Source organism: Podarcis gaigeae (genome assembly GCF_964106915.1).
Source record: "Podarcis gaigeae genome assembly, chromosome: 14".
Lineage (NCBI taxonomy): Eukaryota > Metazoa > Chordata > Lepidosauria > Squamata > Lacertidae > Podarcis > Podarcis gaigeae.
In genome coordinates, this window is record NC_139690.1 from 30,150,246 (window position 1) to 30,167,349 (window position 17,104).

General features: G+C 46.6%; 2 protein-coding genes across 10 annotated transcripts in view; one reads left to right on the forward strand and one right to left on the reverse strand.

Moving 5' to 3' along the window:
• The window catches only part of ARHGAP17 (Rho GTPase activating protein 17), a 61,397-nt gene extending 54,857 nt beyond the window's left edge, over positions 1 to 6,540 (forward strand). For 4 of the 8 annotated variants that reach the window (XM_083712055.1, XM_083712056.1, XM_083712059.1 and 1 more), the window contains 3 exons: positions 665 to 1,279; positions 2,991 to 3,033; positions 5,554 to 6,540. In XM_083712055.1, coding sequence (XP_083568181.1) covers positions 665 to 1,279; positions 2,991 to 2,998 — 623 coding nt within the window. In that variant the 3' untranslated portion in view covers positions 2,999 to 3,033; positions 5,554 to 6,540. The remainder of the gene's footprint in view (positions 1 to 664; positions 1,280 to 2,990; positions 3,034 to 5,553) is intronic. The other 4 variants (XM_083712053.1, XM_083712054.1, XM_083712057.1 and 1 more) reach the window with 1 other exon arrangement.
• A 441-nt stretch (positions 6,541 to 6,981) lies between these two features.
• On the reverse strand, positions 6,982 to 13,598 carry TEX47 (testis expressed 47). 2 transcript variants are annotated; one of them, XM_083712116.1, is made up of 7 exons: positions 13,491 to 13,598; positions 12,974 to 13,043; positions 11,836 to 11,939; positions 10,259 to 10,323; positions 9,626 to 9,767; positions 8,275 to 8,434; positions 6,982 to 7,167 (listed from the first exon to the last, which is right to left on the reverse strand). In XM_083712116.1, the coding sequence occupies exons 1-7, from the start codon at positions 13,569 to 13,571 to the stop codon at positions 7,130 to 7,132; spliced, it is 660 nt and encodes a 219-aa protein (XP_083568242.1). In that variant the 5' UTR covers positions 13,572 to 13,598; the 3' UTR covers positions 6,982 to 7,129. The 2 variants fall into 2 exon arrangements, with proteins under 2 accessions (XP_083568242.1, XP_083568241.1); XM_083712115.1 differs by having other exon boundaries at positions 9,626 to 9,821.
• Between the last annotated feature and the right edge of the window lie 3,506 nt (positions 13,599 to 17,104).

Genomic DNA, 17,104 nt, shown 5'->3' on the forward strand with positions numbered 1-17,104 from the left:
TAGTGAGGAAGCCAGGCTCACCTCTGTGGAGGGAGTCCCACAACTTAGGGGCCACCACAGAGAAGGCTGTCTCCCAGGCCATGAGCTTCTCAGGAAGGTGCAACTACCAAGAGGTCTCTTCTGCTGATGTTAGCACATAAGAAGGTCTGTAGGGAAGGAGACAATCTTTCAGATATGTGAAGCCTAAGTTGTTTGGGGCTTTTTACACTAATGTAAGCACTTTGAGTTGGGAACTGACAGCAAATGCAACTACTTTTGGAGAGGGGTTATATGACTTTTGTAGGTAACTCCAGACTCTAATCTGACTTCTGCATTTTGAACCATTTGGAAGTTTCCAAGTTGTCTTCCAAGGGCAGCCCCATCTAGAGCGCATTGCAGTAGTCCAGTCTGGATGGTTGATGGCAGGGAAGGGGGCCACCATGTAACTTCCTGTTACTTTGCATTCTGATTGGTCAAATGCAACTTCCGAACAATCCCTCTGAGTTCTGGGAGGCTTCAGGTTCCACCAGGTGTTTCCGGGGGCTTGATACCTCTCGGGGCAGAAAAGAAGAGAGGAGCTTTTAAATGTTAAGGATGAGAAGTTCCATGTTGATGTGAGGCGGTGAAGAGACTGCTTCTGAGAGGCGTTTTAACCCCTGACTATTCTTTCTGGCCTTCCTTGCAGCCGTGAAGAAGCCTGCCCCAGCCCCTCCAAAGCCAGCCAACCCACCTCCTGGGCAGCCAGGGAACCAAAGTGCCCCCTCCGCCCCTCAACCACCCTCTATTTCCCCAAAGCCCCCCACCAGAAGCCCTTCTCCCCCCAGCCAGGGAGCCCCCCAGCCCAGCCCTGTCCCATCCCAGGGCTCTGCCCCCCGACGCTACTCCAGCAGCCTCTCCCCCATCCAGGCCCCCAGCCACCCACCACCCCAGCCCCCCATGCAGACAGTGGCCACTCCTCCTCTCCAGCCGAAAGCCAACACTCCCAGCTCTTCCCCGCCTGGGTCTGAGCCCAGCCTGGAGCAGCCCTCGCCCACTCCTCCTCACACGCCCTCGCCCCCCGACACCCCACCCCTGGAGAAGCACAACCCTGCAGTTGCCTCCCCGGCTCCTCAGCCCCTCACCCAGGATGCTCTGCCAGCTCAGTCGCCACCTCCTCAGATGGGCACGTTGCCGAGGCCGAGGCCCGTGCCCAAGCCAAGGAACCGGCCCACCGTCCCCCCTCCACCGCATCCTCCTGCTCCTCACCTGGCCGGAGACGGTCTTCCTGGTCCCCCTTCAACGGCATCCCGCATCGTGACTGGTAAGGACTGTGTCAGCTCTGTCTCTGTGAACCTTATGATAAAAAAACTGCCTGGAGGTGGTTGGTTGGATGTGGCTGGAGAAGGGGGAGAGAAAGGCTCTCGTCTCCACCCCTGGGACACAAGTGGAAAGAAGGCAGGGAAAAGGGAGTTTCCCCAGAAGAAGAGAAATGGCTCCAAAACGGCAGTAGACGTGGTTTAATCCGGGTGGGGATAATTGCAGTCAATCAAAGAGGCTCACGTGGAGTGAAAAAGACAGACAATACTCATTTGGGGCTTTGTATCAGCTAACCCTGAAATGCCTTTAAATCAGAGCAGTTTTACAGCTACAGCTACCAAATGTTTCTTGGAATCACAAGTTTTTATGTGCAAGTTTCTAGAGAGAGAGAGGTGCTTGAAATGTGAAGAGGAAAATGCTTAATGGTTGGATAGACAAAAGCAAATACTGTACAGGTTAATTATTATTATTATTATTATCATCATCATCATTTGCACTGTCGACCATATTTCAAGTTTCTGCATAAATCGGGTTTCAAACACGTATCTCAAGTTTTCACACTCAAGAAGTATTGTAGCCACATTTGTCTGTGTGCGTGTGTGTGTAGTTTTAGCATACCGTTCTTCCCCTCCTCCGAACCTCCCCATCAGGACAGCTGCACCACCCAAAATGATTCCGTTTCACCCCACCAACATTGACAAGCAGCATGCCTCTAACTGATCTAGCTTATTTGAATGTTTGGAAAGCTCTGTGACATTTTGTAGTCGTATAGCCGGTGATGGGCTCACAAATAGGCAAAGCCAGGTTTTTTTGCTTTTATTTATAAAAATATTTCTGTGTCATGATGTCATAAAATACCAGAGTGGTTTACAGTGTTAAAGCAGAGAACATCATTTCAAAAAATGAAAAATACCTATAATCTTTGAGGTGGCTGGCAACTCAAAAATAAGAATGCATCAGCTGCAAAAGCCTGTCAGCACGAAAAGGTCTTCAAGAGATACTGGAAAGTCAAAAGGGAGGGTGCCTGCTGTATCTCTGCCGGAAGAGTGTGACTGCTGACATGAAACGCCCAATTTCTTCTTGAGACCAGTTGGGCCACTGTGACATGGAGTTGCTCATCCCAACTTGTCAGACTGCAGGATTTCCTCACAGGATTTTCAGAAGCTGTGCATTTAGAAAGCTTCAGCACAGCTCTGTAGATGCTAGGAAGAGCTTTGTTGCAGCCAGATGGTGGCTCGTGTCCCTTTCTGTGCATATGGAGGAGGATGCTGCTTTGTCCTCAGGAGTAGCCGCCCTCCCGCTCCTTGACACCTAACGAAGCAGTTCCTCTGAAAAATAATGCATTACCCCCATTTGGGAAGCCCCATCAGTACCCACAAAGCTGACCAACGTCCCTGCCAACTTTTAATCTGGGTTGGGTGCTTCTTACTTATGCTTAATCTCAAAACAGCATTGTGATGATAAAAGCAAGGCTCCCCTTTTCCCTTTCTCCTTTTGTCGCAGGCTGAAATAGCGCATGCCCCACCTTTTTTTTAAATTTTAGTAGACCCTCTAACATGTTGACCACCTTCCTGTGCTGGAGCTTAAAGGGCGCTGGGAATAATAAGAAGCTCTATTTTTTAGCTGCACAAATAACCCGTTGAATCCCCTCTAGGTTGCAACGCCAACTTGCCAATAATAATCATTCTAATTGAGAATTTTATTAAACAATCTAGATGTTTGACCTGCATTGTTCAGTAGGAACTGAGATTGGAAATGGTAAGGAGGCCTTTCGATTGGCCAGAATTGTTATGAATGCATAATCATGGACGCAGCTTCGTCCCTTTACTAACAGGTCACTGTTAACACAGCTTGCTTGCACCCAGGACTAACCCTGCATGTCAAAGAAGTGATGCTACCCTTGTGGTCCTTTGTTTTGCCCCCCCCCCCCCTTTCTCCTTTTTAACACATTCACCGGATGTATCCCAGGATCCTGCCCTGTCCGTTATTTAGCTTCTTTTCTGTCTGCCCTGTCTGTACTTGGAATACCAAATGAATTCCTACTCCTCAAAAATGTCCAGAGCCTCATAGATGGCAACACCCGACCTACAAGCCAGCCCTCCCCTCCCCTTTCTCTGTTTCTCACTGTGGGGGTGGGACCTGTTGGTGTTTTTTCCACTTGAAACCAAGACATAACCTGAGAGGCTCCGCAAATGCAACACTGAAGATATTAGCAGCTTCACCATTAATTGCTGAGCCATAACTGGTATTAATTAAACGTCATTCCCTTTTCCTCCATTGCTAAAGGCCCAGGAACATGGGGTGGGGAGAGAGAAATAGGATGGAGAAAAGGGGCCGCTTGTACAGATTGAAAGCTCACATATAAATGGGAAGCTGTTGAGCAGCTGAGCCCAGCCTGGGGGCAAGTCATGACTCTGCCACTCTTCTCCTTGCATGGAAGTTTGTGCCTGTGGAAGCTGCTGCAGTTGGGTGGAGCTGAGAAAGGTGGCCCTGTGCTGTTCCAAGCCATTCTCGTAAGGCTGTTATTAGGCAGTATTGGGGGGGGGGTGCATTGTACTAGGGCAGGAGAAGAACTGGGTTTCAGCCTTCCCTGACACAGCCAAATGCATTGCATTCTGCACCAGCCACGGAAGCATCTGAAATCTGCAAGGGCTCTGCTCTGTCGCCTTCAGGCAGGGCTTTGCATTTGAAAGGAAGAAGTGGCACTTGCCACCAAGTCCCAGGGGCCTGCACATACTTGAAAACAAGCACTGTTTCCATGTGCAAGATGTCAGGTGTGCTTCTAGCTTTTCAATGTGGGGGGGGAGGGGGGAGTGTCTGCTGGCATCAGGCTGCTTCTCTGTGCCACACAGGGTTTCATGGTGTGTTTGCTGCTGCTTTGTTGTTGTTGGGTTTTTTTTTGGGGGGGGGGGTCTGAGTTGCAATGTGTAGCAAATCCTGAGCAAAATGTTTGTTCCAACCCTTCTCCACTTCCAGATTCTAGCAGACTTGCTCTGTAATTCTGCAAGCTTTCCCTTGTATTTGAGCAAGTCCAGAAGATGGAAATGATCCCTACTTTGGGGATCAGGGTAGCTCCTTCCAATGAGATTTCCTTCCCAAAGCATTCTCTGTCCCTCATGGTGTCTCAGCTAGCAGTCCTTGGGCTCCATATAGTTGGACTGTCCTGCAGTGACGCTTTGGTCTAAACCAATGAGCCTCTTGGGCTTGCTGATCAGGTCGGCGGTTTGAATCCGCGCGACAGGGTGAGCTCCTGTTGCTCTGTCCCAGCTTCTGCCAACCTAGCAGTTCAAAAGCACACCAGTGCAAGTAGGTAAATAGGTACTGCTGTGGCAGGAAGGTAAACGGCATTTCCATGCGCTCTGGCTTCCGTCACAGTGTCCCGTTGCGCCAGAAGTGGTTTAGTCATGCTGGCCACATGACCGGAAAGCTGTCTGTGGACAAACACCGGCTCGCTTGGCCTGAAAAGCGAGATGAGTGCTGTACCCCATAGTCGCCTTTGGCTGGACTTAACCGTCCAGGGGTCCTTTACCTTTACTTTTTTTACATTATATATATTTCCACATAGTTCCTCCAGCAGTTGTCAATAGACTGCTTTTCATTAGCTTTTCTTCCTTTGGGTAAACCCAGGGATAAGGTTGTATATTTTTTCCCTACACTTACAACACTGTACAAGTTCAGGATCTGGAAGCAGGGCAAACTCTCATCACTTTTCAGGTCTGTTCTGCAAAGAATGAGACTCAAGCCTTTATGGCTGCAAGACGCATTTAAAAGGATGTTGATTAGTATGAGTGGAAGGTTGGATCCAAAGTTCCCATGGGACCAGCGACCCAACTCCTTGCTTTCCCCCATAACTAAAAGAATAAATGAATGCAATTTCTTTGGGTCATAGAATCCAGTGTTCTCTTGGCACAGTGTTGGGGTGGAGGAGTTTTATACATATACAGCCCTGTCCTTAAGCTTCTGAACACCTCTTCTCTGCGTCAACCTTCCCCAACCTGGTATCTTCTGGATGTTTTGTACTACAACTCCCATCAGTCCTTGCGGCTGATGGGAGTCGGAGTCTAAAACATGGCCATGGGGGTGGCTTGGGGTGATGGGAATGGTAATCCAAAACGACTGTGCTGGCTGGAGCTGATGGGAGTTGCAGTCCAAAGCATCCAGAAGGCACCAGGCTGGGGAACGTTAGTCTTACTTTCTGTCGTCTCTAGCTCACAAGTCTGTGCCCTTTCATCATTGGTGTTGTGTGTGCGTGTTTCCCCCCATGTCTTCTCCACGCAGACTCTAATTCCAGTATTCAAGAGCCACCACGAGGCCTCCCTGCTGTGGAACTTCCGACGGAGTCGTCAGCTTTGCCAAACCAGAGCTCCCACAACCACCTTGTGCTCGACATCAATCACGATACCGAAAGCACCGCTTTATAAACGAAAGAAACCACTCCAGGGCCCCAGCTGCTCCTGCCCCAGCGGGAACCTCACCAGTCAAGGCTCTACAGTGAGGAGCTTATGGAACTCGAAAGATGGGGGTGGGGATGGTGACACAACCTCCCCCTTTGTGTCTCCAGAAAAGAAACACCTACCCCACTATCCAAAGAAGTTTAATGACCTGTGTCTTGACCAAGGTGCCTAAGCTGTGGCTGGGATGATGATGGTCTGGCTGCCCCCGAAAAGTATATCGGAAGCTTAATTTCTGCTGTTAACAGAGACGGCTGAACAATTCCAAGAAAATCCAAAGCAATGCATGTATAATGGAAACAACCTTTTAAAGGCCTCTGTTGAACTCTTCCTCTTAATTCTTTTTTTTTTTTCCTCTTACCAAGGAGATGGCTCACAAGAGACGTTCCGTCTCTGACATGCTGCAGACTTTGTTAAAATATGAACCAAAAAAACAAAAAAAATCAACCCTCAACCTCCACGTGTGCTGGCAGGAGGAGACTGCTGGTTCTCAGTCCCTTTTGCCCTGGCAGTGGAGAAAATCCTTGTGCCTTGATGGACTGTTATACTGTAGAAGGAAATGTACTGTCTCTCTAACCATTTCAGTGCTTCTCTCTCTCTCTCTCTCTCTCTCTCTCTCTCTCTCTCTCTCTCTCTCTCTCTCCCAGTGTTGTTATTTACTCCCCCCCCCCCCTTTGGTTTTCATAGTTATTTGTATTAACCATCCCTGCTTTGGTTTCTGTAACACCCATAAAAATAGCTGCTGTCAAGCTGAAAACTTTGGAAAACTTTGTGTATTTACTTTCAGTTGTTATAAATGAGTTGGAATTGGAAAGCAGTTTTCTTTTCTTTTTTGGAAACATCGCTTTGGAGTCATCTGCTTAGTAAAATTATTCTCACTTCTGCTACTGTAAGGAAAATGTCTTCTAATTAAAATGGTACACCACCAGAACAGCTCCCCACGCTGGGAGGGGCATCACTCCCTTCGAATAGCACATTCAGGGGTGGGGGAACAGTGTGAGCCAGCTCCACACTGGCTAATTAGTTCCACAATAGCGTGTATGCATGCATGTGTACATAAAAATACTAATTCGTTGAAAGTGAAGCAGTAGGCAAAGATGTGGTGTCGCTTTTTGTAAGTCTCTTAGTGGTAGGAGAGCAGAACTGAGTGCAGTCTCTAATTTAGAGAGTACAGCCACTCAGAAGACACACACCTTGTTGAATTTCGTTTACAGTCCCTATGTTTAAATGGACACCGAAACTGTAGGCAACACCCGGCTTCGCTAACACGTTTATTGCTGCCTTGACCCTTGACCCTGTGTGCTGGAAGGAGGTTTAATGGACGTTGGCGTTCCTAGCCAATTCTGCAAGTTAACAGCACCCTTGAATTGCTACCCATGAAAACGCTGGCAGTTTGGAAGGTTTCATGAAATCATATGAGTAGGAGTAGGCCACACACATTCTGCAAGGAAGAAGGAGGAAATTTTAGGCAGTGTCAGATAATTAACAGCCCTTGCAAATCCCCGTACACCAGACCCTCTCAGGAGCTGATGCTTTCCTGCCCTCGGACAGTAATAGTAGTATAGAACTGTTATAAATAAGAACACAAGAGGAGGCTGGCAGCTTAATCAGGTTAGGGGCACATCTAGCCCAGCATCCTGTTTTCACAGTGGCCAACAGGTGCCTATGGGAAACCTGCAAGCAGGATCTAAATTCAAGAATCCTCTTCCTACTTGTAGTTCCCAACAACTGGCGTTCAGAAGCATAATTCCTCCAACAATGCAGGCAGAAAGCAGCGCCGGATTACCAAATAGGCAGAGTCAGCACTGGCCTATGGGCTCCATGCCTCTTAGGACCCCGCAACAATGAATCAAAACAATAAATATTGATTTGATCTTGAAAGGAAATTACCATCAAGTTTTCTTAGTTCAGTGTTATCCCATTAGAGCGGGGTGTGGGGTGAGATTTCTACTGCCATGGGGCCTCCACAGGATTTAATCTGGCGCTGGCATAAAGTAGCCGTCATGGCAAGTAGCCACCTCTGTTCTCAGATGCAGGATGGACGAGCAGATCTTCCTCTCAAAGGCAAGTCCCAATAGTTTGGTGGTTCCAGGGTCTCCAGGCACAGGAGACCCACCCATTTGCTGAGGTTAAGCAGGTTTAGGTCTGGTCACTGCCTAGAAGGGAGACCTCTGGGAACCACCAGTCTACTACCATGGAATTCATGACAGGGGGGGACAAGCAGGTGTGAAGGTAAGAGAATATTGAATTGGACGTCCCTCCAAAGTTGCACTTCAACTTCCTTAAACAAGCCAGAAGAGCCCCTCTGGGCAGGTGCATGATATATGCATGGCTAAATTGTAGCCTGCTGTTTAAAAAAAAGGGGGGGGTCTCATCCCCTGCTCTGTCCACCTTTCTGCCCCCATCCAACACTGACATGCAGCCCTTGACCTGAAAAAGGCAGTGTGGTCTAGCGGTTAGAGTGTTGTACCCCCACCCACCCACCCTTGATTCTCACATACTGGAGAATGGTGCCTATCGGTGGAAAGGGTGGCGGAAGGCAGCATACCTGAATCCATTTTAGGCTGCAAAGGATTGTTGTATATCTTCAGAAACTCCTCTGGACTGAGGCACTCCTTAGCCTTGCACAAATACTGGATGGTTTCTGCTGGCATCAGGAGTTCCGGCACGACCGTGTGGAGACAATCGCTGAGGCCTTTATTGCCCACCTTTGATGTCCACGGGGAGGAAGCACAATTGCCAATAAAGAGCATTGCAGTGATTAGTTTTCCTTCTGCAACTGGAAATACTTTGCTCACCTTTTCTTCCTTAAATGTTCCCAAGTCAGGGTTGGTTGGTTGGTTTTTAATCACGTAATATAAGCAACCTAATGAGAAAGCAAGAACTTAAAAACAGTGGGATCTAAAGAAAGAGATCAGTCTTAGCTTTCTTAGTTATTATTCTCTTGATACATATTGTTATGTGCAAAATAAAAAGTATACATTAAAAATACCATAACAGATCAAGGAAAATAAATAAAAGCAAGCTAACTGAAGCAGATCAGGCCGAAACACTCGCGCCCCCCCCCAATGCCGTCCAAAACAGGTGTCTTAATCTTAGGGTTGTGGGATTGAACCGCACATTGGCCAAAAGATTCATGTATTGCAGGGGGTTGGACTAGATGACCCTTGCAGTCCCTTCCGATTCTATGATCCCTAGAACATCAGAAGAGCCTGGCTGCTGGGTCAGCATCCTCACAGCAAGAAGCCCCAAATGAAAGCCCACATGTGCTCTCCACTCAAAGACGAAGAAAGGCACCAGTTGGAATGAATAGCTTTATTTTCCTGGCATGCAAGTATAGGATATGGGAAATCATCTTTGATAGCTTTGGGGCAATCGGGGCCAACGAGATGCAGATAATATGATGAGGTTCAACACACCCACCTTACCTAGAACTCACAGACATCCAGTGAAGCTGAGTGTTTGAAGACTCAGGATGGATAAAATTATTTTCTTACACACACAGCACCTAGTTAAACGGGGACTCAGTGCCACATGAGACAGGTGGCCACACACTTGGATAGTTTTAGAAGAGGATTAGACACATGCATGGGGGAGAGAGCCATCGATGGCTACTAGCCACAATGGCTGTGCTCTCCCACCATGGTCAGATGCGGTAGTGCTTCTGAATATCAGTTGCTGGAAACCACAGGAGTGAGAAGAGGGTGCTAGACTAGACTAAGGTTACCAGATTTTTTTCAATGAATCCAGGGACACTTTTCAACTTCAATAGATTTTGTATGGGAACTGGTTTGTAAATCCGGGGACTGTCCCCAGGAAACGGGGACGTCTGGTAACCTTAGACTAGACGGACCATTGGTCTGATCCAGCAGGCTCTTCGTACGTGCATACTTCCTTACCTTGAGAGTTGCAAGATAAACTCCCAGTTTCAGGTTGAGGGTAAGGCATTCTGTGATCACTTCTTCTGTCGTCTGGGTCTGTGTAACGTCTTCGAGAGTTACTGGGACTTCCACTGCTGTGGCGTACCACTGGTTGAAGAGTCTGGTCGGGATGTTGTGAGACATTGCTAATATCTTAACGTCCTGTATTAAAGCACTGGGGGTAGGGGTGGGGGTAGTGATGGATGGACAGATCCGTCAGCTTTTCGTTTCTCTGCCTTTCTGATTCTTCCAATCCAATCTTAAATTCAGTTTCCCACATATCTGTGGTTTTGGTGCGAATTTCTCCTAGTAACCACATTTTTGCATGCAGCTTTGAAAAATATAGACATCTTTGCAAGCAATTTTCTGCCTGCGCACTAAGAAGGAGGAAGTTGATGGGCAGGGCCGTCCTCTGAGACTGTAAGTAAGAGAAAAGCAGGCGAGTGGGGGCTGCACTCCAGGGGGTTGGACTAGATGACCCTTGGGTCCCTTCTCCAACTCTACAATTCTATGCTTCTATGAAGGAAGAATGAGGTTGGTGGGACTGTGCTCCGTTCACCCTAATGGACCAGCCCCCATCAGTCTCCCCTGAAGAAGTTTCCAATCACTTACTTTGAGTCTTGATTTTCAACAGCTGCCAAGTCCATAAGGATATGGTAGAGTGTGCCACTGGATGCCTACAAATTATTATTATTATTATTATTATTATTATTATTATTATTATTACTACTACTACTAATACTACTACTATTTCCTTTTTCCCAGACAAGGTCTCAAGATAAAAATGCAAAACACAGATAAAATAGAAAAGCTAATTGCATAGAAAAGACCATCATTAAAAAGTAATTAATTGAACAGTAATACAAATGAAACAATATAAAGAAACCCAAATCTATTAAAAATGTGAATAACAACAGTAAAAACATTACATCACCTAAACAATCCCTAAAGGATTGTTGGAATAGAAAGGTTTTCACCTGCCAGTGGAAGAACAGCAAGGAGGGAGCCAGTCTGGCTTTTCTAGGAAGGGAGTTCCAAAGTCTGGGAGCAGCCACAAAAAAGGCCCTCTCATGCGTCCCCACTAAGCTTGTCTGTGAGGGTGGTAGGATGGAGAGAAGGGCCTTTCCTGAAGATCTTGGCGCCTGGGCAGATTCATATGAAAGAATCTGGATTTTCAAAGGGAGCAGGGAGTGGGGGAGGCATAAATGCTCAATCACTCTGGGGTCTGATATCCTCTGTTATGGAGGACAGAAATAGAGTAGCATGAGAGGCAAAATGGGAGTTTTGACATTGTTTCTAAATTTTGGGTTTGATTGATGTTTTTAAGTAAAATACTCAGCTCCAGGCATTTCCAGACTCCCTGTTTTCAGGTGGGATTCAACTGCCTATCGACAAACTCAGCTTTCACAGCTGAAGTTGGTCAGGCACTTGCAAAATAAAGCCACTTTTCCCAAAGACTGGAGAGTTTTCAGTAAGGAAATTGAAAGGCACTGGGAAGTTTGGTATTATAATTACATGATGCAACCACATCTAACTTCCTCACAAACAAATCAGAATGAATGCACAATAAGCAGCCAATGTTGTCTAAAACCGCCCACAAACTTGGTGCAAACCAGTCAGATGAAACGATCAATAAATTGCTTCCAAAACGCAAAGCAGCCTTTTGCGGAACCCAACTGCCCTCCGGTGGCCACTTAAAGGTAAAGGTACCCCTGCCCGTACGGGCCAGTCTTGACAGACTCTGGGGTTGTGCGCCCATCTCACTCAAGAGGCCGGGGGCCAGCGCTGTCCAGAGACACTTCCGGGTCACGTGGCCAGCGTGACAAAGCTGCGTCTGGCGAACCAGCGCAGCACACGGAACGCCGTTTACCTTCCCGCCAGTAAGCGGTCCCCATTTATCTACTTGCACCCGGGGGTGCTTTCGAACTGCTGGGTTGGCAGGCGCTGGGACCGAGCAACGGGAGCGTACCCCGCCGCGGGGATTTGAACCGCCAACCTTTCGATCGGCAAGCCCTAGGTGCCGAGGCCACTTACCTGAATATAAATCCCATTGAGCAAAGCAAGTCATCGTTACAAGTAAATATGTGCAGACATTCAGTTGCATGTGGGATTTTTCTGGGATTTGTGATTAACGAGCACTCTTTTAGAAAGAGGGGTCTCTTGGCTTGAACCTGGTAGATGTGACTCACCTCTAGAATGTGCAGAAGACAGTGAGAGTAGATGAGGAGGATGCCTGAGGGGGACTCCCCTAGGTGGATCTTGGAAATCCTCTGGAAAAGTTGCTCATGGTATGCTTATGAAGAGGAGGGAGCAAAAGGAGACCAACTGAGAGATCCACTGGAAAAACCATTGCCCAAGCGTAACGGACCCAAACAGGTCATGGTCATACCCACACCCCTTCGAAGACTGTGCATGAACCGACTAGATGTGGCCCTCTGGATTTTTGTAACTGGCCCTATTCTTCCCACATAATATCCTTTCTCCAGCCACAGCTACCCACTCCCTGGCCCTGCCTCTCACCCTCCATGAGTATTTTTGCCTGGCTGGAAAGTGTATTTGAACTTCCATAATGCCTCTTACGAATGAGCAAGAGAGAAGTGTGCAGTGTTTTTCTTCTAGAAAGAGAGATGCTGATACTCCCTTGAGTACTCCCAGGAAAAAAACACTGGGTGCATGTGAGACTGTGTATAGAGACTGGCCTGCTGTGCAAAGCTAATGTTTTTTGTTGTTATTATTATTATTATTATTATTATTATTATTATTATTATTATTTTGTTGTCATTTACCTGCCGTTCACCCTAAGGTCCCAGGGTAGATTGCAACGTTAAAACACAACATCAAAAAGAGTTTTCACCCACTTACAATCATATAAATAAGGTGGGTCCTAAAAATATACACCTCAAGTGTCAAAAGGCTGGGGTAAAGAGAATGCATCTTCATCATCCTCCAGATAAGGAGCTGGACACACCGCTTTGGCGAGGGAGCTCCACAGCTCAGGGGCCACCTAAGAGAAGGCCCTGTCCCAGCCTCAAAGCACCACTCCCCCCCCCCCGCCCCATGAGCCTCTGAGGGCAGAGGAACTACCAAGAGGGCTTCCTCACCCACCTCGGCCTCTGGCCCTGCCAGCCCTGGTATGTGGCCTTCGAAAGGTTCCCATAAGGGAATGCAGCCCTCAGGCCGAAAAGGATTCCCCACTCCTGTCACAGAAAAGCTCTGTGAAAGTTCTGCAGCCCAGTTCATCTCTAAGGCTGTTTTTCCAGCACTGGAAGAGGCTCACGGCCAATGCCTTGCCTCCCGAAAGTCTGTGTGAGAGGGTAGCTCCCATACCTGTGACGTCTGCACTCTCCGCATTTTCTCGCAACAGCGCGACAAAGAACAGCCGATGCAGCAGGAATTTCTGGGGTCAGAGGGAAGGAGAACACGAAAGGTTCTGTTAGTAGCTATTTGCCTGCATCTTGGGCCTATTTTACAGGAATGGCAGTTGAATCTTACGCTGTTGGGAGCCGGAGCCAGAAATAGGTCAGTAAATAAAATACCCTGTGTCAGTGAAGTTCATACTTTATTCAAAGAAGCCAATAAAGCTCAGGCGTAGGACACATGGCTACCCTTTGGGACTATGAAGAGGTTCAGAATGGCCGGGCGAAGCCTACACTACATGTGTAGAGGGCAGAGTGAGGCAACGTGAGAAGCCATGATATGGAAAGGGGTGAGGAGCTGGTCTGCAGTTGTGGGAGAGCAGCAAGAATGGAGGGACGTTGAGGAGACCCTGTGCAGAGGCGTTGAGGTGGAAGCGTGGCCTTGTGCTGAGGAGAACCTTCCACCGCCACCCAAATTTCCCTCACACCTTCATCTGTTGGCGCCTCTTCTCCTCCAGAGCACTGAGGAGGGTGCTCCTCGCCACAATGTTGGCCAGTATGTTGGCCATTTTGCCCAAGATGGCAGTTCCGGAACTCAAGAGGTAACTGACGCGTGAGGGAATGGCCTCCCCTAGGAAGTCAGCTCTATTGCCAGCCTGTGTTGTGAGGATATATGAATCGTATGTTTTGAACCTGCTCTACCCAAAAGAAAATAAGCAAATATATAGGATTGAGGGAAGGCCATCTTTGGATCTCCTCCAAGCCTGCAGTTTTATTTTTATTTTTTTGTATATAATTTTTATTAGGTTTTCTGTTTTACAATTTGAGATACTCATTTTGCATCCTTAAGATATCAATGACTTCCTTTCTTCTCTTTCCATGGTTCATTTTACATATCTTACATCCCTGCATATTTTACAAAAACTATGCCATTCAGTATTCCGTTATTGCATCCATCAAACTTATTTACACTGTTGAATTTATCTTAATGCTGCCAGCTGTACACAATTATTTACCATATATTCAGTAAACGTTTTCCAATCTTCTTTAAACGTATGTTCTTCTTGTTCTCTTATTCTATATGTTAAGTCTGCAAGTTGTGCATATTCTGTCAACTTAGGTTGCCATTCTTTTTTGGTTGGGACCTCTTTCGTTTTCCATTTTTGGGCTAACGAAACACGGGCCACAACAGTAGCACACATAAAGACATAAATAACCAAACCTGCTGTTTTACATCTGTAAGATGAGATCTCGCAGCAGAAGGAACTACATGACATGGCATGGAGAAAGTGGGGAGAAAATATTTTCTCCCTTTCATAACAACTAGAAACTCATGGGCATCCAATGAAGCTGAATGTTGGAAGATTCAGGACACATAGAATCATAAGAGTTGGAAGGGACCATGCGGGTCATCTAGTCCAACCCCCGCAATGCAGGAATCTTTTGTCCAACATGGGGCTCAAACCCACAACCCTGAGATTAAGAGTCTCGGGCTCTACTGACTTAGCTATTACATAAAAGGAAGGACTTCTTCCCACAGCGCGTAGTTGAACTATGGAACTTGCTCCTTCAGGATGCAGTGGTGGCCGCCATCTTGGATGGTTTTAAAAGAGGATTAGACAAGTTTATGTAAGAGAAGGGTATCAAGGGCTACTGGCCACGATAGCTTGGCTCTGCCTCCACAGCTGGAGGCAGCAATGCTTCTGAATACCAGTTGCCAGAAATCACAGCAGAGGAGAAGGCTCTTGTGCTGGAGTCCTGCTTGTGGATTTCACACTGGGTCATCTGGTTGGCCACTGTGAGACCCAAATGCTGGATTCGATGGGCCATTGACGTGGTCCAGCAGGCTCTTCTTATGTTCTTATTATGGAGTGGTCAAACCAGTCTCTTTTGTTAAGTTAAAGACCTTTAACATTACTTAAAGCTTATTTTTACATGACTAAACATTTGGCCAAGTACAGGCGTGCTGCCATAGAAACAACCAGCCAGCGATGCTTCGATTCAAAAGAACAGACAGAAAAGAGATGGAAAAGTGCACTGGAAAGTGTGGGATAATTTTATTTTTATTTATTAAAACACTTGCTTGACGAAATCTCCCCAGAAACAAATAAGGATGGAGATTCCCACTGGACAGTCCAATCTCTCTGCAAAAAAAATCAGGTTGAATGCTGATTAAACAGGCCGTCTGGAGGCAAACCTAGTCTTTGTTTGTGGTATAGGAATGTATCTTGGGGTTTTTTTCCATTTAGAAATAAATAAATATCAAGACTACTTCTTGGAAAGGAGCCTTCCTAAAACTCAGAAAGAAGCAAGTATATCTAAACCAGGTTATCTAAAGACATTTATTGCCAACCAAGGTTGAGCCTAGTCTATTTTCAGTGCTGAATTTTTTCTGTGCAGTTAAGGCAGCTGTTATAAAGACACTCATTTTCTGAGGAAAGACAATTTGGGCTGCGCTACCCTAAAATCACACAGTCGAGCTTCAAATATTATCAGCATCGCATTTAACTTTCCTGGGTTCTCCAAAGACAAGGATAGGATCTGCACACATTTCCCTGGGCATCACGTGCAACTTTCCCACATCAGCCTGGAGCTAGTATGAAGAGGCCACTGGGTTAGACTGGTTATTGCATGATGAAGAAAACTGAAGCCAGCTCAGACATATGGACATCCTTGCACAGATGCCTGACTCCATTCAGAAGAATAAATAAAAACACACACATTGATTTGTTTTTGTTTTTACAAGTCCATGAAAAACATGACGCAGTTCATAAAATACTCCATAAAAATACTCTCTGCATTATTTTGTACAGTAAAAGGGACACCGTCAAAACTCTCTCCCATTGAAAATCTCACAAATACATTGGCCATTTCAACAAGCAGCTTGTTCTCCTTCCTAGCTATGTCCACAGATGTTTCTGGGAGGTTATGCACTCTTCCTGCACTCTAGAAAAGTTCATTTTGCTACCTTTTCCTTCATTGTTACACTGAAGTTTAGCACCCTGCTAAAGAACCTTTCATAGTATTGCAGACCTGTAGAGTTGGAAGGGACACCAAGGGTTCTGTAGTCCAACCCCCTGCAATGCATGTTCACTTCTTTTTCAAGAGAATGTTATTTTTTTATCAGCCCCTAATACTAGCTTTTAACACAAAATTGGCATTATATGACACCACTGAAATATACATTTGTAAATCGAGAATGCCTGGAATGTATATCTGCAGGAGATTAGACAGAACATAACAAGTTGTTCTTGTAGTGACTGAAAACCTTAATTAAAAAATCCTTCCAGTAGCACCTTAGAGACCAACTAAGTTTGTCATTGGTATGAGCTTTCGTGTGCATGCACAGTGTGCTCATACCCATGACAAGCTTAGTTGGTCTCTAAGGTGCTACGGGAAGGAATTTTTTTATTTTGTTTCGACTACGGCAGACCAACACGGCTACCTACCTGTAATGAAAACCTTAAGATGTGCCTATCCTACAAATGTAGACAGAAGGGCTTTAACTCAGTGCATAGTATACCTGCATTGCATGCAGAAGGTCCCTAGTTTAATCCCTGGCATCTCCAGGTAGGGCTGGGAGAGACTCGGGACTGAAACCCTGGACAGTTGTTGCTGGTCAGTGTGGGCAATACTGAGCTCGATGGACCAAAGGTCTGACTCAATATCAGGTAGCTTCCAATGTTTCAAATAAACTGTATGCCTGTTAAGCTGTCATGGTTCAAGCTATGGCATAGCTGTCAAATGTCCCTTATTTGAAGGGACAGTCCCTTATTCCAGCGCCATGTCCCGCTGCTGTCCCTTATTGATGGATGTCCCTTAAATGTCCCTTAAATTTCAAAGGAAGCAGCTCCTCTCCCTCCCTCCCTGCTGGCCAGGGAGGAGGGAGGCTCCAACTGTGTTGCTTGGCTGTGTTGCTCACCTTATAAGAAGTCTAAGAATGACTGGGGGGTGGAGCTTGCATGCCTTGTGTGTGGCTAGTTAATGCAAGCTGAGGGGGTTTTTGAATGTTGGATGCCATTTTGTTGCACGTGCTTGCAAACTTTGCAGTGCAGAGCCATCTTAAGTTGAGGCTGCATAGGCCTTGTGGTGCATGTGATTC